The following is a 27,331-nucleotide window of genomic DNA, read 5'->3' as shown; positions in this document are numbered from 1 at the left end:
GTATCTATCCTCACTGTACATATACCATCATACCGGGGGTAACTATCCTCACTGTACATATACCATCATACCGGGGGGGGGTAACTATCCTCACTGTACATATACCATCATACCGGGGGTATCTATCCTCACGGTACATATACCATCATACCGGGGGGTAACTATCCTCACTGTACATATACCATCATACCGGGGGGGTAACTATCCTCACTGTACATATACCATCATACCGGGGAGAGCTATCCTCACTGTACATATACCATCATACCGGGGGGCATCTATCCTCACTGTACATATACCATCATACCGGGGGGTAACTATCCTCACTGTACATATACCATCATACCGGGGGTAACTATCCTCACTGTACATATACCATCATACCGGGGGTAACTATCCTCACTGTACATATACCATCATACCGGGGGGCATCTATCCTCACTGTACATATACCATCATACCGGGGGGCATCTAACCTCACTGTACATATACCATCATACCGGGGAGAGCTATCCTCACTGTACATATACCATCATACCAGGGGGAGCTATCCTCACTGTACATATACCATCATACCGGGGGTAACTATCCTCACTGTACATATACCATCATACCGGGGGGTAACTATCCTCACTGTACATATACCATCATTCCGGGGGGTAACTATCCTCACTGTACATATACCATCATACCGGGGGGTAACTATCCTCACTGTACATATACCATCATACCGGGGGGTAACTATCCTCACTGTATATATACCATCATACCAGTACACTCACCTGCTGTCACTGATGACTCTCCGGCTTCAGAAGAAATGCTCAGCCTGCGCCCCCTGCAGGCCGGGAGGAACAATCTGCGGCAAAGCTCTCACTTCCCTCATGTGTGGAGCCAGGGACACACACAACCCCCTACTGCATAACTGTACGGCCTGGGGGAGGGGCCTGGGCCCTGCAGAGCATCCTGGGAGAGGGGAGATCAGTACACAGAGCGGGCGGGAACTGGGCGACTGCAGCATAGGAATAGCGAGGAGGTAAAGGGGGAATCACCACCTAGGGGGGCCACTCTGGCTGCCGGGCCCAGTCACCATGGCGACCACGGTAGCTACGCCACTGTGCTCAGCCAATCACTGACCAAGACAGGACAGCACCAAGGCCAATGATTGGCTGAGCAGCTGTGACTACAGAGACAGGTTCAGAAGTGTCAGCAGCGGCTGCAGTCAGGGGGGGGGGCACAGAAAAAAGGCAGGAGGACACCAGGGGAGCGTGGAGAGGTAAGTATCATCTTTATTCCACTGACAGCATAACATATGGGGTACCCCCCCCCCCCCCCCCCCCGCCCCCAGGACGAAAGGAATATTTCAATTTAAACCAATAAAGTTTGGAACTCCTCCCCTAGAAGGTATATAACAGAGACTATGATCTGGGCCCAACAAACATTACTAACATTATCTTATTAAATAATAATAACCCATCTTTCTTCTTGGCAGCTGAGTGTCCCCGGAGATCAGAGGGACATCAGATATCTCCAGATATTACAGCAGATGGTCAGATCACACAGGATACATATGAAGAACCTTCTATTACCCCAGATATACCCCCAGCCCCTCACAGCAAAGATCTGCCATCTCATCCTTCTATACACGTCCTGGCTACTGATTCATCACAGATTAACCACAATAAGGAGAAGCCATTTTCATGTTCAGAATGTGGGAAATGCTTTGCTCGCAAATCAGATCTTGTCAAACATAAAAAATTTCACACAGCGAAGAAGCCATTTTCATGCCAAGAATGTGAAAGATGTTTTATACTAAAATCACAACTCATGCAACATCAAAAAACGCACAAAAAAAAGAACCCATTTTCATGCTCAGAGTGTGGGAAACATTTTACTAAGAAATCACGGCTCACTATACATGAAAGAATTCACACAAGGGAGAAGCCATTTTCATGTTCAGAATGTTGGAAATGTTTTCCTTTTAAATCAGCGCTCACTTCACATGAAAGAACTCATACGGGAGAGAAGCCATTTTCATGCTCAGAGTGTGGGAAACATTGTACTACGAAATCACAGCTGACTATACATGAAAGAATTCACACAGGAGAGAAGCCATTTTCATGTTCAGAATGTGGCAAATGTTTTGCATTGAAACTAACGCTCACACTTCATGAAAGAACTCATACAGGAGAGAAGCCATTTTCATGTTCAGAATGTGGTAAATGTTTTGCTCTTAAATCAAGGCTCACTATACATGAAAGAACTCATACGGGAGAGAAGCCATTTTCATGTTCGGAATGTGGAAAATGTTTTACTCAAAAAGGTAATTTTTTAAAACATCAAACAATTCACACAGGGAAGAAGCCATTTTCATGTTCAGAATGTGGCAAATGTTTTGCTCAAAAAACCCAACTCACCGTACATGAAAGGACTCATACAGGAGAAAAGCCATTTTGATGTTGAGAATGTGGAGAATGTTTTGCTTTGAAAGCAAAGCTCACTGTACATGAAATAACTCATACAGGAGGGAAGCCATTTTCATGTTCCGAATGTGGAAAATGTTTTGCTGTTAAATCAGAGCTCACTTTACATGAAAGAACTCACACAAGAAATAACTCATTTTCATGCTCAGAGTGTGGGAAACATTGTACTACAAAATCACAGCTGACTATACATGAAAGAATTCACACAGGGGAGAAGCCATTTTCATGTTCAGAATGTGGGAAATGTTTTGCTCAAAAATACCATCTCACCGTACATGAAAGAACTCATACAGGAGAAAAGCCATTTTCATGTTCGGAATGTGGAAAAAGTTTCCTTGTTAAATCAAGGCTTTCTGTACATGAAAGAACTCATACAGGAGAGAAGCCATTTTCATGTTCAGAATGTGGAAAGCATTTTGCTTTGAAATCAACGCTCACTTCACATGAAAGAACTCATACTGGAGAGAAGCCATTTTCATGTTCAGAATGTGGAAAGCGTTTTGCTTTGAAATCAACGCTCACTTCACATGAAAGAACTCATACTGGAGAGACGCCATTTTCATGTTCACAATGTGGGAAATGTTTTCCTTTTAAATCAGCGCTCACTATACATGAAATAACTCATACAGGAGGGAAGCCATTTTCATGTTCCGAATGTGGAAAATGTTTTGCTGTTAAATCAGAGCTCACTTTACATGAAAGAACTCACACAAGAAATAACTCATTTTCATGCTCAGAGTGTGGGAAACATTGTACTACGAAATCACAGCTGACTATACATGAAAGAATTCACACAGAGGAGAAGCCATTTTCATGTTCAGAATGTGGGAAATGTTTTGCTCGAAAATACCATCTCACCGTACATGAAAGAACTCATACAGGAGAAAAGCCATTTTCATGTTCAGAATGTGGAAAATGTTTTGCTATTAAATCAGTGCTCACTTTACATGAAAGAACTCACACAAGAAATAACCCATTTTCATGCTCAGAGTGTGGGAAACATTGTACTACGAAATCACATCTGACTATACATGAAAGAATTCATACAGAGGAGAAGCCATTTTCATGTTCAGAATGTGGCAAATGTTTTGCTCAAAAAAACCAACTCACCGTACATGAAAGGACTCATACAGGAGAGAAGCCATTTTCATGTTCAGAATGTGGAGAATGTTTTGCTTTGAAAGCAACGCTCACATTACATGAAAGAACTCATACAGGAGAGAAGCCATTTTCATGTTCAGAATGTGGAAAATGTTTTGCTTTTAAATCAACGCTCACATTACATGAAAGAACTCATACAGGAGAGAAGCCATTTTCATGTTCAGAATGTGGAAAGCATTTTGCTTTGAAATCAACGCTCACTTTACATGAAAGAACTCATACAGGAGAGAAGCCATTTTTATGTTCAGAATGTGGAAAATGTTTTGCTTTGAAATCAAGGCTCACATTACATGAAAGAACTCATACAGGAGAGAAGCCATTTTTATGTTCAGAATGTGGAAAATGTTTTACTCAAAAAGGAAATTTTTTTAATCATCAAAGAATTCACACAGGGGAGAAGCCATTTTCATGTTTGGAATGTGGAAAAAATTTTTCTTTTAAATTAGCGCTCACTTCACATGAAAGAACTCATACAGGAGAGAAGCCATTTTCATGTTCAGAATGTGGAAAATGTTTCCTTGTTAAATCAAGGCTTTCTCTACATGAAAGAACTCATACAGGAGAGAAGCCATTTTCATGTTCAGAATGTGGAAAATGTTTTACACAGAAATGTAATCTTATTACTCATAAAAAGATTCACTCCAGGGAGAAGCCCGTTCATAGCGCTCAATGATCACTCACACGTCTGTTATCCAAAGAGCAAATCTAATCCAGATACCACAGCTATGTATTCCCCATGTGTATAGGAGATCTGGCGGTAATACAGATATCATATACCGCAGCTCCAAACTTATATACGAGTAATCACAGTGCAGCCAGGAGGTCACGGATGAGGAGGTGACTTTATGATACGACGGTTCAGCAGGTATTATCTCCTTTATCGAGCAGAAGTGAATGACGCACAATGGCGGCTTATATATATATATATATATATATATACAGAGATACAAAATCATTGGTGCGGACAGAGCTGATCCTAGTATACAGATCACTGCATATACCTCCCAGAAGACACCAGTGATACAGCAGCTCTCCGCACCCAGCTACATCTGTTACTACAGCAACTCAATGCCGGCTTATGTTAAAGGGGTACTCCGACAAAAATCCTTTTCTTTCAAGTGTTGTTGTTTCAGAAAACTTTTGACATATCATAGAGACGTCAGAGAGATATGTCAGAAGTTTTGATCGGTCCGGGTCCGAGTGTTTATACCGATCGGGTGATAGAGTGGGGAGAAGACCGCGCTAAGCGTAATCCTCTCGCGGCTCTGTCACGTGATCAGTCGGAATGATAATGGAGCTCTATGGAGCCTGACTGATCACACTGACAGAGCGGGGAGAGGACGTGCTGCAGCGTGGTCCTCTCCCCGCTCCTTCTGCCAGTCGGTACAGGTATGAACACATCTCTATGACGTCTCTATGACGTCTCTATGTCGTGTCATAAGTTTTCTGAAACGATAGTGAAACTTTCAAATCAACCGGTTTCAGAAAGTTCTATAGATTTGTAATTTACTTCTATCTAAAAATCTCCAGTCTTCAGGTACTTATCAGCTGCTGTATGTCCTGCAAGAAGCGGTGTATTCTTTCCAGTCTGGTACAGTGCTCTCTGCCGCCACCTCTGTCCATGTCAGGAACTGCTCACAGTACAGTTTAAAGGGGTACTCCAGCGAGAAGATTCCCGTACTAGAAACACATTACACATTGTTTGTGATCGGCGAATACGAACAATAAGCGTCACGTTCATACAAACATACGAAGATTTCCCAACATGGCCGCTCACCACTAGTAAGGGCGGCCGTATGATGGCAGATGCTTGGTCATGCTTCAGTATATCCCAATGTTTGTTTACAATGAATTTAATTGACTTGTGGTCTGAAGAAAAGGTGGCGATGACATTTAACCCTTAGTTGGTCATATCTTCCTTCTTCTTACCAGATTGGATTCCTTGTTTTTGACTCTTATTCTCGAGTGAAATGGGGTAATTCTCGGAAATGACTCTTTTTTTTGAGAACTTTGCTTTGTTTCCTAAAGTCCTTCATGGTGGAGGAATCGCGACGGATACGTCTTAACTGTCCAAACGTAATATTATCGATGGATTTTCCATTTTCTGTGGTGAGAACTTTCATAGTGTAAATAACTATTTCCGTCAACGGGTTTTAAATATGGGGGGGGGGGGGGCGGGAAGGTATAATATATAGGGGTGGGTGCGGTAAGGTATAATATATGGGGGCAGGAAGGTATAATATATGGGGGGGAAGGTATAATATATGGGGTTGGGGGGGCGGAAAGGTATAATATATGGGGGCAGGGGGCGGGAAGGTATAATATATGGGGGTGGGGGAGGTATAATATATGGGGGTGGGGGAGGTATAATATATGGGGGTGGGGGGGGAGGAAGGTATAATATATGGGAGTGGGGGAAGGTATAATATATGGGTTGGGGGGCGGGAAGGTATAATATATGGGGGCAGGGGGCGGGAAGGTATAATATATGGGGGTGGGGGAGGTATAATATATGGGGGTGGGGGGCGGGAAGGTATAATATATGGGAGTGGGGAAAGGTATAATATATGGGGGTGGGGGAAGGTATAATATATGGGGGTGGGGGAAGGTATAATATATGGGAGTGGGGGAAGGTATAATATATGGGGGCAGGGGGCGGGAAGGTATAATATATGGGGGTGGGGGGGGGACGGGAAGGTATAATATATGGGGGCAGGGGGCGGGAAGGTATAATATATGGGGGTGGGGCAAGGTATAATATATGGGGGTGGGGGAAGGTATAATATATGGGGGCAGGGGGCGGGAAGGTATAATATATGGGGGTGGGGGAAGGTATAATATATGGGAGTGGGGGAAGGTATAGTATATGGGGGCAGGGGGCGGGAGGGTATAATATATGGGGGCAGGGGGCGGGAAGGTATAATATATGGGGGCAGGGGGCGGGAAGGTATAATATATGGGGGTGGGGGAAGGTATAATATATGGGGCAGGGGGCGGGAAGGTATAATATATGGGGGTGGGAAAGGTATAATATATGGGGGTGGGGGAAGGTATAATATATGGGGATGGGGGAAGGTATAATATATGGGGGTGGGGGAAGTATAATATATGGGGATGGGGGAAGGTATAATATATGGGGGTGGGGGAAGGTATAATATATGGGGGTGGGGGAAGGTATAATATATGGGGGTGGGGGAAGGTATAATATATGGGGGCAGGGGGCGGGAAGGTATAATATATGGGGGTGGGGGAAGTATAATATATGGGGGTGGGGGGGAAGGTATAATATATGGGGGTGGGGGATGGTATAATATATGGGGGCAGGGGGCGGGAAGGTATATATGGGGGTGGGGGAAGGTATAATATATGGGAGTGGGGGAAGGTATAATATATGGGGGTGGGGGAAGGTATAATATATGGGGGTGGGGGGAAGGTATAATATATGGGGGTGGGGGAAGGTATAATATATGGGGGTGGGGGAAGGTATAATATATGGGGGTGGGGGAAGGTATAATATATGGGAGTGGGGGAAGGTATAATATATGGGGGTGGGGGAAGGTATAATATATGGGAGTGGGGGAAGGTATAATATATGGGGGTGGGGGAAGGTATAATATAATAGAGGAATTAAAAAAAAAAAAGTATTGTATTTCTATTAAAGGAGAAGTCCGTCTATGCAATAGGTTTTTGAAAAAAGGGGGGGGGTGTAACGACATGGTGACCACCAATACTCCCCTGTCCCCATGCCTGTCCAGCACCAGATCGCCGCTCTGTGACCCCCGCCAGGCTCAAGCATCTTCTCAGCCAACGTCATGGCCCGGTTGATTGGCAGCTCGCTCGGCAGGCTGCCAGTCAGCTGGGTAAGGCATTTTCTCCAGAGTCAGGAGTTGGGCAGCTGGTGGGGCGGCGCTTCACGGGCATGGGGTAAGGTGAGTGGTGCTTGGTTGTTATGTTCCTTCCTGCCCCTGCCGGCAGTTTTTTTAAATCGCTGGACTTCCCCTTTAAATATATTATTATATTTTGCGGAAGTGGCACGTGGTCCCTTTTTTTCGGTTTCATTGCATTTGTCTTTGCAAATTCTTATTCTGCAAATGGGAGGCTAAAGAGAGGAAGCGATGTAAATATGTTTCATTTTGTCCATTTGGGAAGTCTGTACGTAAAGCCTCGTTCCACCCCATGTTTCAGCGCAGATCGTGTATTCTACAGCGCTTTCTACCTGGGGCTTAATTAATTATCCTACTGTTATTTTAACCCGGAGACTTAGTAACAATAGGTGCCCTGATTAAAGGCGGCATTCACGCTGGAAACACGTTGGGGGGTGCTGATCTTGTGAATGTTACATGCGTATTATCTCAGAAATAAAGTGAACCAAGAAAGTTAAAAAAAAAAAAAAAAAAAAACAGGTTTGAAATATGTTTTTTTCATAATCGGGTCACCTTAATGAAAGACAATGATGTCCAAAAACTCAGTGTTATTTTAAAAGATGTTATGAGTGAACTCAGGACCCCAGGATTTCTCGTTGATGTCATTAACAAAGTCGCCAAGTTCAGTCGGACCCGTCCCAAATGATGAAAATATCATTGATGTAACTCTGATATAGAACACATTTGTGGAAAAGAGGATGCACGTAGCTGGATTCCTTCTGAAACAGGCCCACAAACAGGTTACAGAAACTTGGGGTAAATTTACACCCCATAGCGGTCCCCAATTCCTGTTCAAAAATACAGTCATCAAACTGGAAGACGTTGTGTTTGAGAATAAACCCAATGCAGTTTTGAATGAACTCGGCTTGAACTGAGGGAACGGATGAATCTTGTTCAAGAGAATGTGAAATGGTTTAATCCCCAGATGGTGATCAGTAACTGTATATAAAGAGGATGGGTCCATTGTAAAAATAATAGATAATTTCAATAAAGTGTGATGTATCCCGAGTATAAGAGGTGACTGGTCTGACATGATTTTGAGGAGGAGTGTCCACATATTGTCAGAGGTTACCGGTAAGAGAGTTGATTCCGGAAATGATGGGTTTGCCTGGAGGTTGTAGAGGATTGTTATGAACCTTGGGAAGGTAATAGAACAGTGAGGCATCATAGTCACCTGGAGGTTACAGAGCTCCCCCTGGTGGTGGTCCAGGAAATGTTTCATAAGGCCCGACATGGATCTGCGAGGGACCAATCTAAATTTGTACATTGTACATCTGCGATCGTCTCCATGAGTCTAACCTTAAGTTTACGCTTTTTGCTCCCCACATACTATAATTTACAGACTGACCACTGGGTAAGTGATATTTACAATTCATAAATGATGTAATACTCTAAGCATGTCCAGTAGTTATTGATAAAAAAAAAATTACGCCCATATTGGCAAACAGTACATCTGGATCCTGCACATATGTGTATGACCCTGGACAGTAAGGCCTTATTCACACATCCTGTGATCTACGGATCCGTATTTCCATAGAGTTAGGCTATGTTCACATCTTGTTTTTGGCCCCACATTGGGCTACACATCAGGAATCAATGAAAAAATGGATGCTGACATACAGCCCGGCGACTAAGTTCTGCTTATTTGCCAGACTTATACTGCTTTTGTGCAGGACTGAGTACAGTCATGGCGAAATGTTTTGAGAATGATACAAATATTAATGTTTACAAATTCTACTGCTTCAGTTTTTAAAATGGCAATTTGCATATACTCCAGAATGTTATAAAGAGTGATCAGCTTAACAGCAATTACTTGCAAAGTCAATATTTGCCTAGAAAATGAACTTTATCCATCAAAACACATTTCAACATCATTGCAGCCCTGCCTTAAAAGGACCAGCTAACATTGTTTCAGTGATTGCTCCATTAACACAGGTGTGGGTGTTGATGAGGACAGGACTGGAGATCAATCTGTCATGATTAAGTAAGAATGACACCACTGGACACTTTAAAAGGAGGCTGGTGCTTGGCATCATTGTTTCTCTTCTGTTAACCATGGTTATCTCTAAAGAAACACATGCAGTCATCATTGCACTGCAGAAAAATGGCCTAACAGGGAAGAGTATAGGAGCTAGAAAGATTGCACCACAGTCAACAATCTATCGCATCATCAAGAAATTCAAGGAGAGAGGTTCCATTGTTGCCAAAAAGGCTCCAGGGCGCCCAAGAAAGACCAGCAAGCGCCAGGACCGTCTCCTAAAAGTGTTTCAGCTGCGGGATGGGGCTACCAGCAGTGCAGAGCTTGCTCAGGAATGGCAGCAGGCAGGTGTGAGGGCATCTGCACTGTGCACTGTGAGACTGCGGAGACTCTTGGAGCAAGGCCTGGTCTCAAGGAGGGCAGCAAAGAAGCCACTTCTCTCCAGAAAAAAACATCAGGGACAGACTGATATTCTGCAAAAGGTACAGGGAGTGGACTGCTGAGGACTGGGGGAAAGGTCCAGGGAGCGGACTGCTGAGGACTGGGGGAAAGGTACAGGGAGTGGACTGCTGAGGACTGGGGGAAAGGTACAGGGAGTGGACTGCTGAGGACTGGGGGAAAGTCATTTTCTCTGAAGAATCCCCTTTCCGATTATTGGGAGAAGACGAGGTGAGCCCTACCACCAGTCTTGTCTCATGCCAACTGTAACCGGCATCCTGAAACCATTCATGTGTGGGGTTGCTTCTCAGCCAAGGGAATCGGCTCTCTCACAGTCTTGCCTAAAAACAGCCATGAATAAAGAATGGGACCAGAATGTCCTCTAAGAGCAACTTCTCCCAACCGTCCAAGAGCAGTTTGGCCATCAACAATGCCTTTTCCAGCATGATGGAGCACCTTGCCATAAAGCAAAGGTGATAACTAAATGGCTCAGGGAACAAAACATAGAGATTTTTGGTCCATGGCCTGGAACCTCCCCAGATCTTAATCCCATTGAGAACTTGTGGTCAATCATCAAGAGACAGGTGGACAAACAAAAACCAACAAATTCTGACAAAATGCAAGCATTGATTGTGCAAGAATGGACTGCTATCAGTCAGGATTTGGTCCAGAAGATGATTGAGAGCAGCCGGGGAGAATTGCAGAGGTCCTGAAGAAGAAGGGACAACACTGCAAATATTGACTTGCTGCAGCAACTCATCTACCTGTCAGTATAAGCTTCTGTTACTTATAATATGATTGCAATTATATTTCTGTATGTGATAAAAACATCCGACAAACACACATAAAAACCAGAGGGCAGCGGATCATGGGAAAATATAAGATTTGTGTCATTCTCAAAACTATTGGCCATGACTGTATATGTCCCAAAAAGAATACCGTCTCTGCGGAAACAGTCCTCTCTGAGGTCTCATGTTTCCCTGTAATTTTGGCACAAATTAAACAAAAATTTGCATAGTTAGAAAATTCCTAGGTTGTAACCCTCTGGATATAATGGCTACCATCTTTCCTGTTGACACATGGTGTTTCCCATCGGCCAATATTACAACATACCTTATACTTATTGTCAGTGGAGAGATATAAACCGTCCCGTATAGTTTCCACTTTCCTTTAAGCCAGACACAAAGAAATCTCCCTACACAACTGTACTCTGTTTTTTCAACATAGTTATCGCACCCAAAATATTCATCAGAACTCCAAGTATTTATAACTTACCCTATAGAATAATAACCACTAATATACCTTGCTGTACGCATCATGTTTCCCAGGGACACCGACCTTTATGCAAAACAAATATACTCCCACTGTCTCTACCATTATTAGCATCTAAAAGACTAAACCCCCATTGTAATTCCTTTACCCCCAAGCATTCGGGCAGTGTGACTGGGGAAACCTCCCATCAGTGCCCCAGCTTACAGCATACTACCAATCCTTACTAGAGGCTATTCCCCCATGAGGCAATATCTATACCATCTCAGGATCATCAGCTAAGGACACTGGTGGCTTCTGTGTCAATCATCCAATCTCCCGTGATTAAAGTAATAGTAACATAAGTCAATAAAAAAGACACCGGAGAATGAGCAGATAACCCAAAAATTTTTTTTTAAAAAAATGTGTTCGCTGAACTGCTGAAGAATCTCTAAAAGTTCATTAGAAAATGTTATTGTCGCTTTTCATGTAATTCCACATTTACTGTTCACAAAAGTGTATAATAATAATAATAATCATAATAATAATCATCATCATCATAATAATCATAATAATCACAATAATAATAATAATAATAATGATGATAATATTCTTTATTTAGTGCAGAGATTGTTTATAATCTCTCTATCTTCCCAATGAATATAGCAGGGGCGTAACCAGAAATGGCTGGGCCCCACAGCAAACTTTTGATTGGGGCCCCCCCTTCTCGACCAACCACTATGCCATCAACACACCCAGCTCTACACAGGTTCTATACACCATATAAATTACACTGCAGTTATATTAAGTGACTCACAGGGGACGCCTTCTCTCATTAGAGTTGTTTCCTTTTCATTTTCTTCTCCATCTGTCCTGGGCCATTATAAGAACTCCGAGCCACGAATCCACAGAATCTGCCAGACAGACAAATTAGGCTCTGTGTAGACAGCTTATAGATTGCCCCTTGTTCAGTCCTCCATATAGATGGCCCCATGTGCATCTACTATAGTAGAGATCCCGCTCTGTGTAATCCATTTATAGTAGATGACACCCTCTGTGCATCACCTATATCAGAGGTAGGGAATCTCTGCTCTCCAGCTTCTGCAAAACTACAACTCCCATCATGTATGGACAGTCAAAAATAAAGCTGTAGTTTTGCAATAGCTGGAGAGCCAAGGTTCCCTATCCCTGCCCTACAGTATATGGTCCCCTCTGTGTAGTCCTCTTAGATGACCCCTCTGTGTCAACCCCCCCACTGTAGTTCCCCTTATAGATGCCCCCTAGTCCCCTTCATAAATGGCCCCTCTGTGTAGATCCCCTTTTAGATGGCCCACATTCCCCATAAAAGTAGCCCCCAGTGTTGTCCATCCCCGTCCCGCATATAGGTAGCCCCCAGTGTTGTCCATCCCCGTCCCGCATATAGGTAGCCCCCAGTGTTGTCCATCCCCCATATAGGTAGCCCCCAGTGTTGTGCATTCCCATCCCCCATATAGCCCCCAGTATTGTGCATCCCCCCATATAGCCCCCAGTATTGTGCATCCCCCATATAGCCCCCAGTATTGTGCATCCCCCATATAGCCCCCAGTATTGTGCATCCCCCATATAGCCCCCAGTATTGTGCATCCCCCATATAGCCCCCAGTATTGTGCATCCCCCATGTAGCCCCCAGTGTTGTCCATCCTTAGCCCCCAGTGTTGTCTATCCTTAGCCCCCAGTATTGTGCATCCCCTTCCCCACATAGCCCCCAGTATTGTGCATCCCCTCCCCCACATAGCCCCCAGTATTGTGCATCCCCTTCCCCACATAGCCCCCAGTATTGTGCATCCCCATCCCCACATAGCCCCCAGTATTGTGCATCCCCTTCCCCACATAGCCCCCAGTATTGTGCATCCCCTCCCCCACATAGCCCCCAGTATTGTGCATCCCCATCCCCACATAGCCCCCAGTATTGTGCATCCCCTCCCCCACATAGCCCCCAGTATTGTGCATCCCCAGCCCCCACATAGCCCCCAGTATTGTGCATCCCCTCCCCCACATAGCCCCCAGTATTGTGCATCCCATCCCCACATAGCCCCCAGTATTGTGCATCCCCTCCCCCACATAGCCCCCAGTATTGTGCATCCCCAGCCCCCACATAGCCCCCAGTATTGTGCATCCCCTTCCCCACATAGCCCCCAGTATTGTGCATCCCCTCCCCCACATAGCCCCCAGTATTGTGCATCCCCTTCCCCACATAGCCCCCAGTATTGTGCATCCCCATCCCCACATAGCCCCCAGTATTGTGCATCCCCTTCCCCACATAGCCCCCAGTATTGTGCATCCCCTTCCCCACATAGCCCCCAGTATTGTGCATCCCCTTCCCCACATAGCCCCCAGTATTGTGCATCCCCTTCCCCACATAGCCCCCAGTATTGTGCATCCCCTCCCCCACATAGCCCCCAGTATTGTGCATCCCCTTCCCCACATAGCCCCCAGTATTGTGCATCCCCATCCCCACATAGCCCCCAGTATTGTCCATCCCCTTCCCCACATAGCCCCCAGTATTGTGCATCCCCTCCCCCACATAGCCCCCAGTATTGTGCATCCCCTTCCCCACATAGCCCCCAGTATTGTGCATCCCCATCCCCACATAGCCCCCAGTATTGTGCATCCCCATCCCCACATAGCCCCCAGTATTGTGCATCCCCTTCCCCACATAGCCCCCAGTATTGTGCATCCCCTTCCCCACATAGCCCCCAGTATTGTGCATCCCCTCCCCCACATAGCCCCCAGTATTGTGCATCCCCTTCCCCACATAGCCCCCAGTATTGTGCATCCCCTCCCCCACATAGCCCCCAGTATTGTGCATCCCCTTCCCCACATAGCCCCCAGTATTGTGCATCCCCAGCCCCCACATAGCCCCCAGTATTGTGCATCCCCTCCCCCACATAGCCCCCAGTATTGTGCATCCCCATCCCCACATAGCCCCCAGTATTGTGCATCCCCTCCCCCACATAGCCCCCAGTATTGTGCATCCCCAGCCCCCACATAGCCCCCAGTATTGTGCATCCCCTTCCCCACATAGCCCCCAGTATTGTGCATCCCCTCCCCCACATAGCCCCCAGTATTGTGCATCCCCTTCCCCACATAGCCCCCAGTATTGTGCATCCCCATCCCCACATAGCCCCCCAGTATTGTGCATCCCCTTCCCCACATAGCCCCCAGTATTGTGCATCCCCTTCCCCACATAGCCCCCAGTATTGTGCATCCCCTTCCCCACATAGCCCCCAGTATTGTGCATCCCCTTCCCCACATAGCCCCCAGTATTGTGCATCCCCTTCCCCACATAGCCCCCAGTATTGTGCATCCCCTTCCCCACATAGCCCCCAGTATTGTGCATCCCCTCCCCCACATAGCCCCCAGTATTGTGCATCCCCTTCCCCACATAGCCCCCAGTATTGTGCATCCCCATCCCCACATAGCCCCCAGTATTGTGCATCCCCTTCCCCACATAGCCCCCAGTATTGTGCATCCCCTCCCCCACATAGCCCCCAGTATTGTGCATCCCCATCCCCACATAGCCCCCAGTATTGTGCATCCCCTTCCCCACATAGCCCCCAGTATTGTGCATCCCCTCCCCCACATAGCCCCCAGTATTGTGCATCCCCTCCCCCACATAGCCCCCAGTATTGTGCATCCCCTTCCCCACATAGCCCCCAGTATTGTGCATCCCCATCCCCACATAGCCCCCAGTATTGTGCATCCCCTTCCCCACATAGCCCCCAGTATTGTGCATCCCCTTCCCCACATAGCCCCCAGTATTGTGCATCTCCTTACCCACATAGCCCCCAGTATTGTGCATCCCCAGCCCCCATATAGCCCCCAGTATTGTGCATCCTCAGCCCCCACATAGCCCCCAGTATTGTGCACCCCCTTCCCCACATAGCCCCCAGTATTGTGCATCCCCTTCCCCACATAGCCCGCAGTATTGTGCATCCCCTTCCCCACATAGCCCGCAGTGTTGTGCATCCCCTTCCCCACATAGCCCGCAGTGTTACCCCTCTGATTAAAAAAACAAACACATAACTCACCTAACCCCCCGCTCCCCCGTCGGTCGCCGGTCTCCTCTTCTCTCTGCCTCCGCCCGATGAGCAGCCCTCTGGTGAAGTCCCGGCAGCGTCATCGCTGAGCGCTCAGTGTGCGCCGCGGCGGCTGGGACTTCCGGTTTGTGTTCTTAGTACCGGAAGTCCCAGCCGCGGCGGCGCACACTGAGTGCTCAGCGATGACGCTGCCAGGACTTCACCAAAGAGCTGCTCATTGGGTGGGACACTCTTGTGATCGCAAGCAGAATGCTTGCTTGCGGTCCCAATAATGATTGACAGGGCGGGAAGCCTATGGCTTCTCGCGCTGTCAGTCAGAACACTGAACACCAGGGAGGCCCGCTCGGCCGCCGGGTGTTGCAAGCGGTCATCTTCGGGGGGCCAAGGCCACGGGCCCCCTGATGTTAGGGGCCCCGTAGCAGCCGCTACGGCTGCTACGGCGGTAGTTCCGCCCCTGGAATATAGCGGTATTACCCATAGTCTACATCATCTTCCCGTATATGTGCTGCACACGTACAGCTCACTATCTCGCCTCGGTAGCTGAATTGTATCTAATATCTGTAAAATGGGGTTTCGGTGGTTTAGTTCCTTTTCGGAAAAGGTAACCGAGCTCCCATTCTTCTACTATCGGCCAAACACACATAATATAGAGAATACACGTGGACTATTAGAGTAACTGGTATAACTTTCTCTACAGCAGACCGTGCTCTTACCCCCGTACGCCTCCCTCATCAAGGAGTTTTCTTTTATGGAGTAAATTATATCTCAGGTATCTCGCAGTTATCTGTCATTATTGTATTTCTGCTTTGTTCATCTTGTGGCGATATCATTTACTGTTCTCTATTACCTACTGTAATGGTTAGACAATACTGCGACAGATTAGTCTGAACACAAAGAATTATTGGTAACTTTTAGACTCGGGTTGATGATAACCTCATTTAATTTCCCCATAACGTTTGTCTAACATTTTCATTACTCTCTATCCCTTTTACATAACGCTCATTAACCCCTAGGTGATCCTGTACGTCCAGGGCCGCCTCCATGTATTCAGAGCAGGGCCGCGTGGCCGCCGCGCTCTGAACCACCGCAGTCCCGGGTGCCACGTGTAGCCCGCAGCCACGGCTGTTAGCAGGCACAGTCCGATCGCTGTGCCCGCTAATACAGTAATCTGATGCAGCTGTCAAAGTTGACAGCTGCATCCGATTACTTGATGCAGCCGTTCCCTGGTGTCTAGTGGGGAGGATCGCTGCTCCGGGACGTTGTCCTGGAGGAGCGATCCACACATCCTGCTGCAGCCGGAAGCAATCAAAGTGCCTATCTCATTGATCTATGCTGCATATCTATGTATCATAGATCTCAATGAGAGATCAGAGTACTTATACTAGAAGTCCCCCAGGGGGAATAACCCTAACCCCAGGGGGGAATAACCCTAACCCCAGGGGGGAATAACCCTAACCCCAGGGGGAATAACCCTAACCCCAGGGGGGAATAACCCTAACCTCAGGGGGGAATAACCCTAACCCCAGGGGGGAATAACCCTAACCCCAGGGGGAATAACCCTAACCCCAGGGGGAGAATAACCCTAACCCCAGGGGGGAATAACCCTAACCCTAACATATATATACAGCTCAGCTACATGTACATTACACACATACAGCTCAGCTACATGTACATTACACATATACAGCTCAGCTACATGTACATTACACATATACAGCTCAGCTACATGTACATTACACACATACAGCTCAGCTACATGTACATTACACATATACAGCTCAGCTACATGTACATTACACATATACAGCTCAGCTACATGTACATTACACACATATACAGCTCAGCTACATGTACATTACACATATACAGCTCAGCTTCATGTACATTACACACATACAGCTCAGCTACATGTATATTACACACATATACAGCTCAGCTACATGTACATTACACACATATACAGCTCAGCTACATGTACATTACACATATACAGCTCAGCTACATGTACATTACACACATATACAGCTCAGCTACATGTACATTACACATATACAGCTTAGATAATCAGGAACTTCAGGACTTTGTCTTGAGAGGGTGGGGGGCGGGGCTGGCATGGAATAGGAATACATTGGAGCAGGGGGGATGTAGCAGCTGTGACTTCCAGTCAGATAGAAGTTACTGTGTGTAGCTCAGTGTTCGGGCGACATCAGTGCGGCACAGACCTGCTTTCCTTGCTGTGTGAATTATCCCCTGATGATTGCTGGTAAAGCGGGAAACACGTAGGGACATTGTACAAGAAGAGAGCAGATTGCTGAAGAGTCCTGAGCGCCCAGCTGAGTGGTGAGAAATACAGAGGAAGAAGGGAACACGCTCCGGATCTGACACTGTGCTCTGTGAGTAATAGCTTTATATATCCTACCCAGCTGTCTGTTTCTCGTTTTTCAGCCTTCCTTCCTTCCTTTGGCCTCAGTTTATGGGCAGTTATTTTGCGCCATTTTCTTTCCTTCACGCTTCTTGTGACCCTGTTGTTATTGCGTTCCTGCTCCAGCATCTTTGTTCCTAGTTTGGTGAAGAATTAATTCCACCATATTTTACCTACAAGAGATTGGAAACCTCATTCTGAGTACTTGATATTTTCCTACAATCACATGCTGACCCTTTTGTAACGTGCGCAGGGGGGGGGGGCGGGTTACAAAAACTCAGAGGGAACTCTGCGCTCTCATTTCTCCATCTACAGGGGGAGCTAAGGGCTTGATGTTTTTTTTTCAAGAACAGGTGGCCAATCTATGCCCTTGTTGTGTAGTGTAGAGTTGGTAGAGGTCCTGTGTACCTAAACTGTACAGTTCGGGGTCCTGTATACCTGTAGTGTACAGTTGGTGGAGGTCCTGTGTACCTAAACTGTACAGTTCTGGGTCCTGTATACCTGTAGTGTAGAGTTGGTGAAGGTCCTGTATACCTGTACTGTATAGTTATGGGGTCCTGTATACCTGTATTGTCTAATCGGTGGAGGTCCTGTACACCTGTAGGGTATAGTTTGGGAGCACCTATGGTCACAGGGGCGCATACTGGTTGGCACCGCAAGATCTTTGATTAAAGTGTGCTACCCTACATACTACTTGGGTATATACTGTATATACAGTATATAATATATATATATATATATATATATATATATATATATATATATATATATATATGCAGCCATAGTTCCTTAGCGAGCACTCGTCGATGAGGCACCAACCCCCACCACAGACACTTGACAGCTGTTGCGACTGTCAGTCAAAGCTGGTAAGTGAGGTGAGAAGCAGCTGTCCCGCGCCTGTGGAGGGGGTCGGCACGAGGAGTGCGCGCTAATGGACTATGGCTGCATGAAAGTTGTAGAAGAAGAAAGAAGTCAGGAAACAGGTGAGTGTCCTCCTCTGTCTCCTCTATGAAGAGGTTTTGTATATTACTAGACGGCACTGTCACCCCCCCCTCCCCCCGCGCGCCGGATCAAAGACTAAATGTCCCCTTGTATGCGACCAAACCCTATTTACAGCAGCATGGGCTGGGGGGGGGGGGGGAGCTGAAGAGGCCATACAGACAGGGCCGGTTTTAGACTAAATGTGGCCCTGGGCAAAGTTGAAGGTGGGGACCCAAATGCTGAAATATTGTAGCAGCAATTTAAGGTTCCCATACACTTTACACTTTTGTTAGTAGCATCTGCTGCTCGTGGTGGGTTCGGCCATCAGTGTAAGGTGTATGGGGCTCTCTGGACAGTCCTCTGACAGATGATATCAGTGGACATAGGGGGTTAGGCTTGATGAAAAATCAATGCCCAACCTCTTTGTTCTCAGAGAGACAAGCCGCCATCAGATCTCTATCTCATTAGTGATGTGTGTGCAGCCCTTGCTGTATATAGTGAACAATAAAGATATATACTACCTGATCACGTTCCCCGTGATCAGGTAAGTAACAGCTTTATTATGTTATACGCACAATCGGCCAATGATTTTTACACTTGCCAAAAGACAATGATTATTTGATTACTTTTGTCTCTATATACACAGAGCGATATCGGCCGGATTCGGACAATTTTCGCTCCGTATATTATGGCCCTTAGTCACATTGAGTCAATTCAGAAGGTTACATGCCAGAACTGCCGCTACATGCTGGGACTGCCGCTACATGTCAGGACCGCTGCTACATGTTAGGACTGTCACTAGTTGTGTAAACACAAAAACTATTTATATGCATTGTTTTAAAAAATAAAATAAAAAAATCACTATATCAGGACCAAATATTACCTCCTTACCATAATTGAAGAAAACTTTACTATATATAGGCCAATATTACCACCATAAAGTGACCGCCCCATAATGACACTATATACACTATATACAGACCAATATTACCGCCATAGAGTGACCACCACATAATGACTCTATATACACTATATACAGACCAATATTACCGCTATAGAGTGACCGCTACATAATGACTCCATATACAGTATACACTATATACAGACCAATATTACTGCTATAGAGTGACCACCACATAATGACTCTATATACAGTATACACTATATACAGACCAATATTACCGCTATAGAGTGACCACCACATAATGACTCTATATACAGACCAATATTACCGCTATAGAGTGACCACCACATAATGACTCTATATACAGTATACACTATATACAGACCAATATTACCGCTATAGAGTGACCACCACATAATGACTCTATATACAGTATACACTATATACAGACCAATATTACCGCTATAGAGTGACCACCACATAATGACTCTATATAAAGACCAGCACACACCATGACCACCACATAATGGTGGAGATTTATCAAACATGGTGTAAAGTGAAAGTGGCTCAGTTGTTTCTAGCAACCAATCAGATTCCACCTTTTATTTTCCAGAGAGTCTGTGAGGAATGAGAGGTGGAATCTGATTGGTTGCTAGGGGCGACTGAGCCAGTTTCACTTAACACCATGTTTGATAAATCTCCCCCAATGACTCTATATACACTATATACAGATCAATATTACTGCCATAGAGTGACCGCCACATAATGACTCTATATATACACTATATACAGACAGACCAATATTACTGCCATAGAGTGACCGCCACATAATGACTATATACACTATATACAGACCAATATTATGTGGCGGTCACTCTATGGCGGTTATAATGGTTTGTATATAGTGTATATATAGAGTCATTATGCATTATGTGGCAGTCAGTCTATGGTGGTAATATTGGTCTGTATATAGTGTATATGGAGTCATTAGGTGCGGTCACTCTATGGCAGTAATATTGGTCTGTATATACTGTATATAGAGTCATTATGTGGCGGTCACTCTATGGTGGTAATAACTCTATATACACACTATATACAGACCTATATTACTACCATAGACTGACCGCTGCATAATGACACTATATACGGACCAATATTACCACCATACAGTGACCACCACCTTATTTTTTTCTCAATAAAATACACGGTATTACCTTAGTGACATCATCATGCACTATACATAGGAGCTGCAGCCAATCACCGATCACCTGCAGCAATTACATAGGACGGATGAGGCCAGAGAACGGCTGCAGCTCCTATATACAATGTATTTACCTCAACATTTCTAATGCACAGTGGAGTCAGCAGGGGTGATACACACACTAATTATATTATATATATATACACACACACTAACACATCCATGAAAACATTATACAGATCCAAACCATCCAGTCCACACACTATACACATGACATGTAACAGACACTACAGTCATCCATTATACGGGTTGAGAGGAATGAGTTAATCCATCCAAAGTTTGAAAGAAAAATAAATCCTTTTCCATCCAAAGTTTGAAAGAAACAATAAGACTTTTTCTCATGGAACTTTCACTGAACTTGTTCAAGGATATACAGCTGGTCTCGAGATTATGGAACTCTCCTATGTGACTGAACCTGTTCCCAGCAGAAAATAAATGTTATTCTATAATTCTCATAAGCAGATAACAAATGTTTTTTAGCATCCTTATGTATGTATCAACATCCTTATGTAAACAATTTTAATTGAACATTTAATACCATATCTGTCAAAATATATCCGTAGTTATTAGTTTTTTGAAGTTGACGACGTATATAGTGTATGACTTTGCATTTTACATTCATATCCATTGGTTTTTTTCTGTATAAACAAAGGTGGGTTCTCAGAGATAGTTGGAACATTGCTTACCTTAGAAAACTTCTGATATGACACTAGAAAGAATGTTTTGTCTCAAGAACTATTTCCCTCAGAGACATGTTTATCAGTGTTCAAGGCCGTTCTCAGAGGAAAGTTGCCTGTCTGTTACAGTGGGAATAATGTGAAAGTATCATTGCACAGAATGTGTTATTCTAACCTTTTTGAATAATAATAATGAATACTAATATAGATGCCATTGCGCATGACTGAATATCTAAATCACTAGCACCGCCTCATCTATGTCTTATTAGCATTTGTTACCACCCTATATTTTATCTGTCTATAAAATGTGATCACCATAATAAAAACTGGGGCCATTTACACCAGACTTGTTTGCAAGATACGTTGTCTGTGTCTTCATTCTAAGTGCATGGTGTGGGAGAGGGGATCCGGACCCATTCTCCAACTTAATTAGGAGACAGCCAACAACAGTAGGCCTTCTTTGGGAAGGCACCTCGACATTATTGGCGCCCTTTGAACAGGGACACGCCCATTACATCGGGAGATCGGATGACCTGCACTGCTGTACCAGGGGAGAGAGAGGTGAACAAGGAGACCACAAAACCTGGCCAGGTAAGAGTAAAAAATTTGTTTACTCTTTTCTGTGCTCTCCTCCTTCACATCTTTTCTTACCTACCTCTGCAGAGTAAGTTATCAAAGTGAACTCACGATAGGCGTGTTAATTTGAACTTTGTTCTCCTCTTGTTGGCTGTTCTATGTCTGTTTGTCCTAACCTGTGAGGGTTAGTATATAGTAGGCGAAGAATTGCTCATTCAGGCTAAAACTGTTACCCAGAGCCCGGCCGTGGTTGTCACAGGTCCTCATAGACACGGAGCGTTGTGCAGTGGGAACAGTGCCAGTGCTAAAACCACCTTGGAATGAGCCTAGTAGCCTAACTATACAAGGACGCTGGACAGTGGTCTGGTTGTTTCCAAGGGAAAGATCTGTGATATGCTAATTACTGTCCTCTGTATACTTGGGGTAACTTGTTTTGCAATCTACATAGCAGCAAGAGTGTATTTCAACATAAGAGAAGGAAGCCCTGAACCGTGGAATATTCTAAGTCCCAGCTTCTGGTAGTGATCCGTGGTCATAAGTGTACAGGACACAAGAAAGAAAATCATCAGTTGATCATTCTGGGTGCCTCCTGTTATACGTACAGGACACAAGAAAGAAAATCATCAGTTGATCATTCTGGGTGCCTCCTGTTATACGATCACGAAGTAATATAAAATGGGACACACAGAATCAAAAGGGGTTTCTGCAACCCACATAGTGACCTGCCGATATGGCAAAGAACAAGCAAAAAGGGCAAAAGCAATGTTGAAATATTTTAACATCCAACACGATGCTGTTTTTAACCCCAATACTTGGACTAAAGTCCAAGAAACAAGAGGAGGTACAGGGTAAAGATGGCAGTCAGACAGTAAGTAAGTAACTGTGTTTGCCGCCTGCCTTGTATCCCACTGTAAGTTGTCTGACAAAACCAGCAGAAGGAAGCCATGTGTAATGTGGTGTAGTATCCTCACATTGGGCGGCCCAGGGGACAACAAATATAGCAGAGAGGGTTGTGTACGGCTGTATCGTCTACACCTGCCATAACCTACTGTAAGTAACACGGTAAAGTGCCTGTCTGCATAGTCTGTTCCTGCCTGTTTCAGGGAATGTAAGTGGACGTCATCCACCTGCCACAGGTGGCCTATATAGGTATGTCCTTGTTTGTATTGGTGTCTTCTTTACAGGTCAGCCAAAACTATGGGAGACAACAAAGCCAATGTCTGAGGTGATACTAGTGGCCTTAAAAGAAGCGATATAACTGAGGCCAAGAGTCCAAGTGTCTGTAAAGAGGCCTGTCAGTCAAAAGATGGGTTTAAGGATAAAGGATCCATACCAATGCTACTATTACAAAAAGGATCATATGATATATTATTCTAAAAAGGCTTTGAAACCTTAGGTGATGTATCATTTACACTTTGCTTTTATTTCTATGGTGGTTATCTTATGTGTAATATGTGATGATCTCAGTCAGACAAGAGACAATTCAGTAGGATCCAAATATTATATCGGTAATAAGCGCCCAGTCACTTCATATTATTGGTGTATGTATAATACTATATGATTATGTACAGGAAGAGATGTGACCATGCGACCAGTCATTAGACCTGTGGGATCTAATCATAAAGACGTTTTCTAGGTACAAAATAAAGTAAAAAGACTAAAAAGAAGTGGAAATTTTGAGAATCCGGTACTGAAGATTGTGAATTCACTATCTGGTTATTATAAGTGAATCTAGTGGTTACATAGTAGGTCACATTGTGGAGATTTTATTGCATTTACCTGTTGTGCTGTTTTTAATTTATGTGTCAATCAACTTTTTATTTTAATTTTGCCATGAGATAAGATTTGCTCACATCTAAACTTTCCTTTTTCAGAAACTTTTTAAAGTCCTTGTTATAGAGTCACGTCTGTTATATACAGTGATAAGACAATAAGGTTTGGTTATTTTGATAAAATCCGGAGAGGTATTTGTCATATATATATGTTATTTTGGGTATTGATAATAAGCTTTTATTTGTTTTGTTGTAACTAAGCTGTATATTTATGTATACTGTACAGACTCACCCATTGTTTAGTATTTTCTTTCGGTTATTGCAGACCTACCTATCTCATCTGCTGTAAGTTTGTTCCGCCATCTATAACTCTCAACAAATTTTTTAGTACTTTATTTCTGTATCCTATGGTGATGCAAACTTGGGACAAATTAGTTGAAGCCACAGACTATTTAGATGATCAGATATTTGACATACTGGATATACTTAACACCTCAGTAGCAGTACAGAGGCAACTTATGGTAGTTACTAACCAGCACACTGTGGTGCTTGATTATCTGACTGCTGCTCAAGGGGGAATGTGTCAGGTAGTTGGCCCTACATGTTGTCATTATGTAAATGATCAGGGAATAGTGCAAATCACAGCAGGACTGGATAAAATTGCACAACTAAGGAAAAAACATGATGAGATGATTCTGTCAGACCAGGATAAATGGTGGTCAGGGGCATTAGCTAGCTTAAATCCTGCAAATTGGTTCAATGGTATGGGAGGATGGTTCATGGGAATACTACAAACAGTTTTTCAGATCATGTTGTTTCTTTTATTGGTCTATTGTGTAATCAAAGGATTATGCTGTTGTTGTCAGAAAGTTACAAAGACTAAATCTTATACTCTATAAGTAATGATGTTTGTTTCTTTTCCTTCTAGATTGGCGTTATGATGAGGAAATTTCTTGGAGGAGGATATGCCCATGTGGCTCTAGGTGATGGTGTTGGACCCAGAAGCATCCGCACCCTGACAACCCTCGCCGGTCAGAGAGTGTTTAGGGTGCATACTGGGATTTAATCCTGTCCAGGACCCAGATTTCTTCATCATCGCCAAAAAGGGGGGACACTGAGAGGAATGAGTTAATCCATCCAAAGTTTGAAAGAAAAATAAATCCTTTTCCATCCAAAGTTTGAAAGAAACAATAAGACTTTTTCTCATGGAACTTTCACTGAACTTGTTCAAGGATATACAGCTGGTCTCGAGATTATGGAACTCTCCTATGTGACTGAACCTGTTCCCAGCAGAAAATAAATGTTATTCTATAATTCTCATAAGCAGATAACAAATGTTTTTTAGCATCCTTATGTATGTATCAACATCCTTATGTAAACAATTTTAATTGAACATTTAATACCATATCTGTCAAAATATATCCGTAGTTATTAGTTTTTTGAAGTTGACGACGTATATAGTATATGACTTTGCATTTTACATTCATATCCATTGGTTTTTTTCTGTATAAACAAAGGTGGGTTCTCAGAGATAGTTGGAACATTGCTTACCTTAGAAAACTTCTGATATGACACTAGAAAGAATGTTTTGTCTCAAGAACTATTTCCCTCAGAGACATGTTTATCAGTGTTTAAGGACATTCTCAGAGGAAAGCTGCCTGTCTGTTACAGTGGGAATAATGTGAAAGTATCATTGCACAGAATGTGTTATTCTAACCTTTTTGAATAATAATAATGAATACTAATATAGATGCCATTGCGCATGACTGAATATCTAAATCACTAGCACCGCCTCATCTATGTCTTATTAGCATTTGTTACCACCCTATATTTTATCTGTCTATAAAATGTGATCACCATAATAAAAACTGGGGCCATTTACACCAGACTTGTTTGCAAGATACGTTGTCTGTGTCTTCATTCTAAGTGCATGGTGTGGGAGAGGGGATCCGGACCCATTCTCCAACTTAATTAGGAGACAGCCAACAACAGTAGGCCTTCTTTGGGAAGGCACCTCGACAGGGTATAAACCCACACACCGTATATGCAGCGTATTTACTGCTGCGATACGCAGCAAACACGCAGCAAACACGCAGCAAATACGCAGCAGATTAGATCTAAATAACTGAACACAGCATCAAATCTGTACCAACAAATCTGCTGCGTGTTTGCTGCTTATTTGTTGCGTATCTGCTGTGTATACGGTGTGTGGGTTTGTACCCTACACCTACATTCATACACACACTACATGTACAGTATACTTACCCCCTCTAACAGCATGCTGGGTGTAGTTGTCCTTGTCCATGGCAGCAGAAGCAGGAGGCTGGGATCCTCACCCTGCAACCTGCAGCCCTCTCCTCTATCGCCCCGACTGCCACACCAGCCTCACCAGGAAGACCAGGTCACATGGTGCAGAAGGGAGGGGGAGGGGGAAGCTACACACTCCGGAGCAGAGCGTCCTGTAGCCTCTGTGTGACCCCTGATAGCAGCCATAAGCTGTAGCCAGGGATCACTGACAGAGGCTGCAGGACGCTGTCTGTGCGCTCCTGCACCTAACACTCACTGTAACTCGGGCAGGGGGCCCCCGGGGGATGGGGGCCCTGGGCAACTGCCCTCTTTGCCCCCCCCTAACGCCGGCCCTGCATACATACACATATATATATATATATATATACACACACATACATACAGTCACATATATACACACACACATACATACAGTCACATATATACACACTAGGGATAAGCAAACTTTTGAAAAGTTCGGTTCGGTTCGATCCGGCGAACTTTCGTAAAGTTCGGACTGGTCCGAACCGAACCAAAAACGAACCTTGCTCTAACGGCTGAATAATTGCAGCTACAATAGTGGGAGTGTGATAGGGTTTAGTTTCGTTTAGTTGCAGTTGATATTACAATGAAAAAGTAGGGGGAAAAAAGTGCAAAAATAATGAGAAAAAAAAATTAATTATAGAAATAATAATAAAATATAGTAAATAAAAGTGCCAAAATACTGACAAAAAATATTGAAAAAAAAAGCTTACAAGGAGGATGCGGCAGCACGTGATTGCACCCAGGCCAGTATTGTTGAGAAGAGACAAGTTGAGCAGCAGGAGGAGGCAGCAGTTGATTGCTCGCCTCTCAGGCCAGTATTGTTGAGAAGAGACAAGTCAAGGAACAGGAAGAGACAGCAGTAGATTGCTCGCCTCTCAGGCCAGTATTGTTGAGAAGAGACAAGTCAAGGAACAGGAGGAGACAGCAGTAGATTGCTCGCCTCTCAGGCCAGTATTGTTGAGAAGAGACAAGTTGATCAGCAGGAGGAGGCGGCAGTTGATTGATTCCAGTCCAGTATTATTGAGGAGAGGCTACTTGAGGAGGAGGCAGCAGTTGATTGATTCCAGGCCAGTATTATGGAGGAGAGGCTACTTGAGGAG

General features: G+C 44.5%; 1 protein-coding gene and 1 long non-coding RNA gene across 2 annotated transcripts in view; both read left to right on the top strand.

The window, feature by feature from the left end:
• The first annotated feature begins 1,088 nt into the window (after positions 1-1,088).
• The window catches only part of LOC138786638 (uncharacterized), a 93,343-nt gene continuing 67,100 nt past the window's right edge, over positions 1,089-27,331 (top strand). The window contains 3 exon segments of the mRNA XM_069963619.1: positions 1,089-1,100; positions 1,669-4,252; positions 11,858-11,860. Coding sequence (XP_069819720.1) covers positions 1,089-1,100; positions 1,669-4,252; positions 11,858-11,860 — 2,599 coding nt within the window.
• Positions 21,131-25,799, top strand: LOC138786882 (uncharacterized). Its single transcript, XR_011362237.1, has 2 exons — positions 21,131-22,143; positions 24,829-25,799. It is a non-coding gene; the product is annotated as an uncharacterized lncRNA (long non-coding RNA).

Source organism: Dendropsophus ebraccatus, chromosome 3, assembly GCF_027789765.1.
Source record: "Dendropsophus ebraccatus isolate aDenEbr1 chromosome 3, aDenEbr1.pat, whole genome shotgun sequence".
NCBI lineage: Eukaryota > Metazoa > Chordata > Amphibia > Anura > Hylidae > Dendropsophus > Dendropsophus ebraccatus.
The sequence above is the reverse complement of the archived record's forward strand: the minus strand, read 5'-3'. Positions and strand labels throughout refer to the sequence as shown.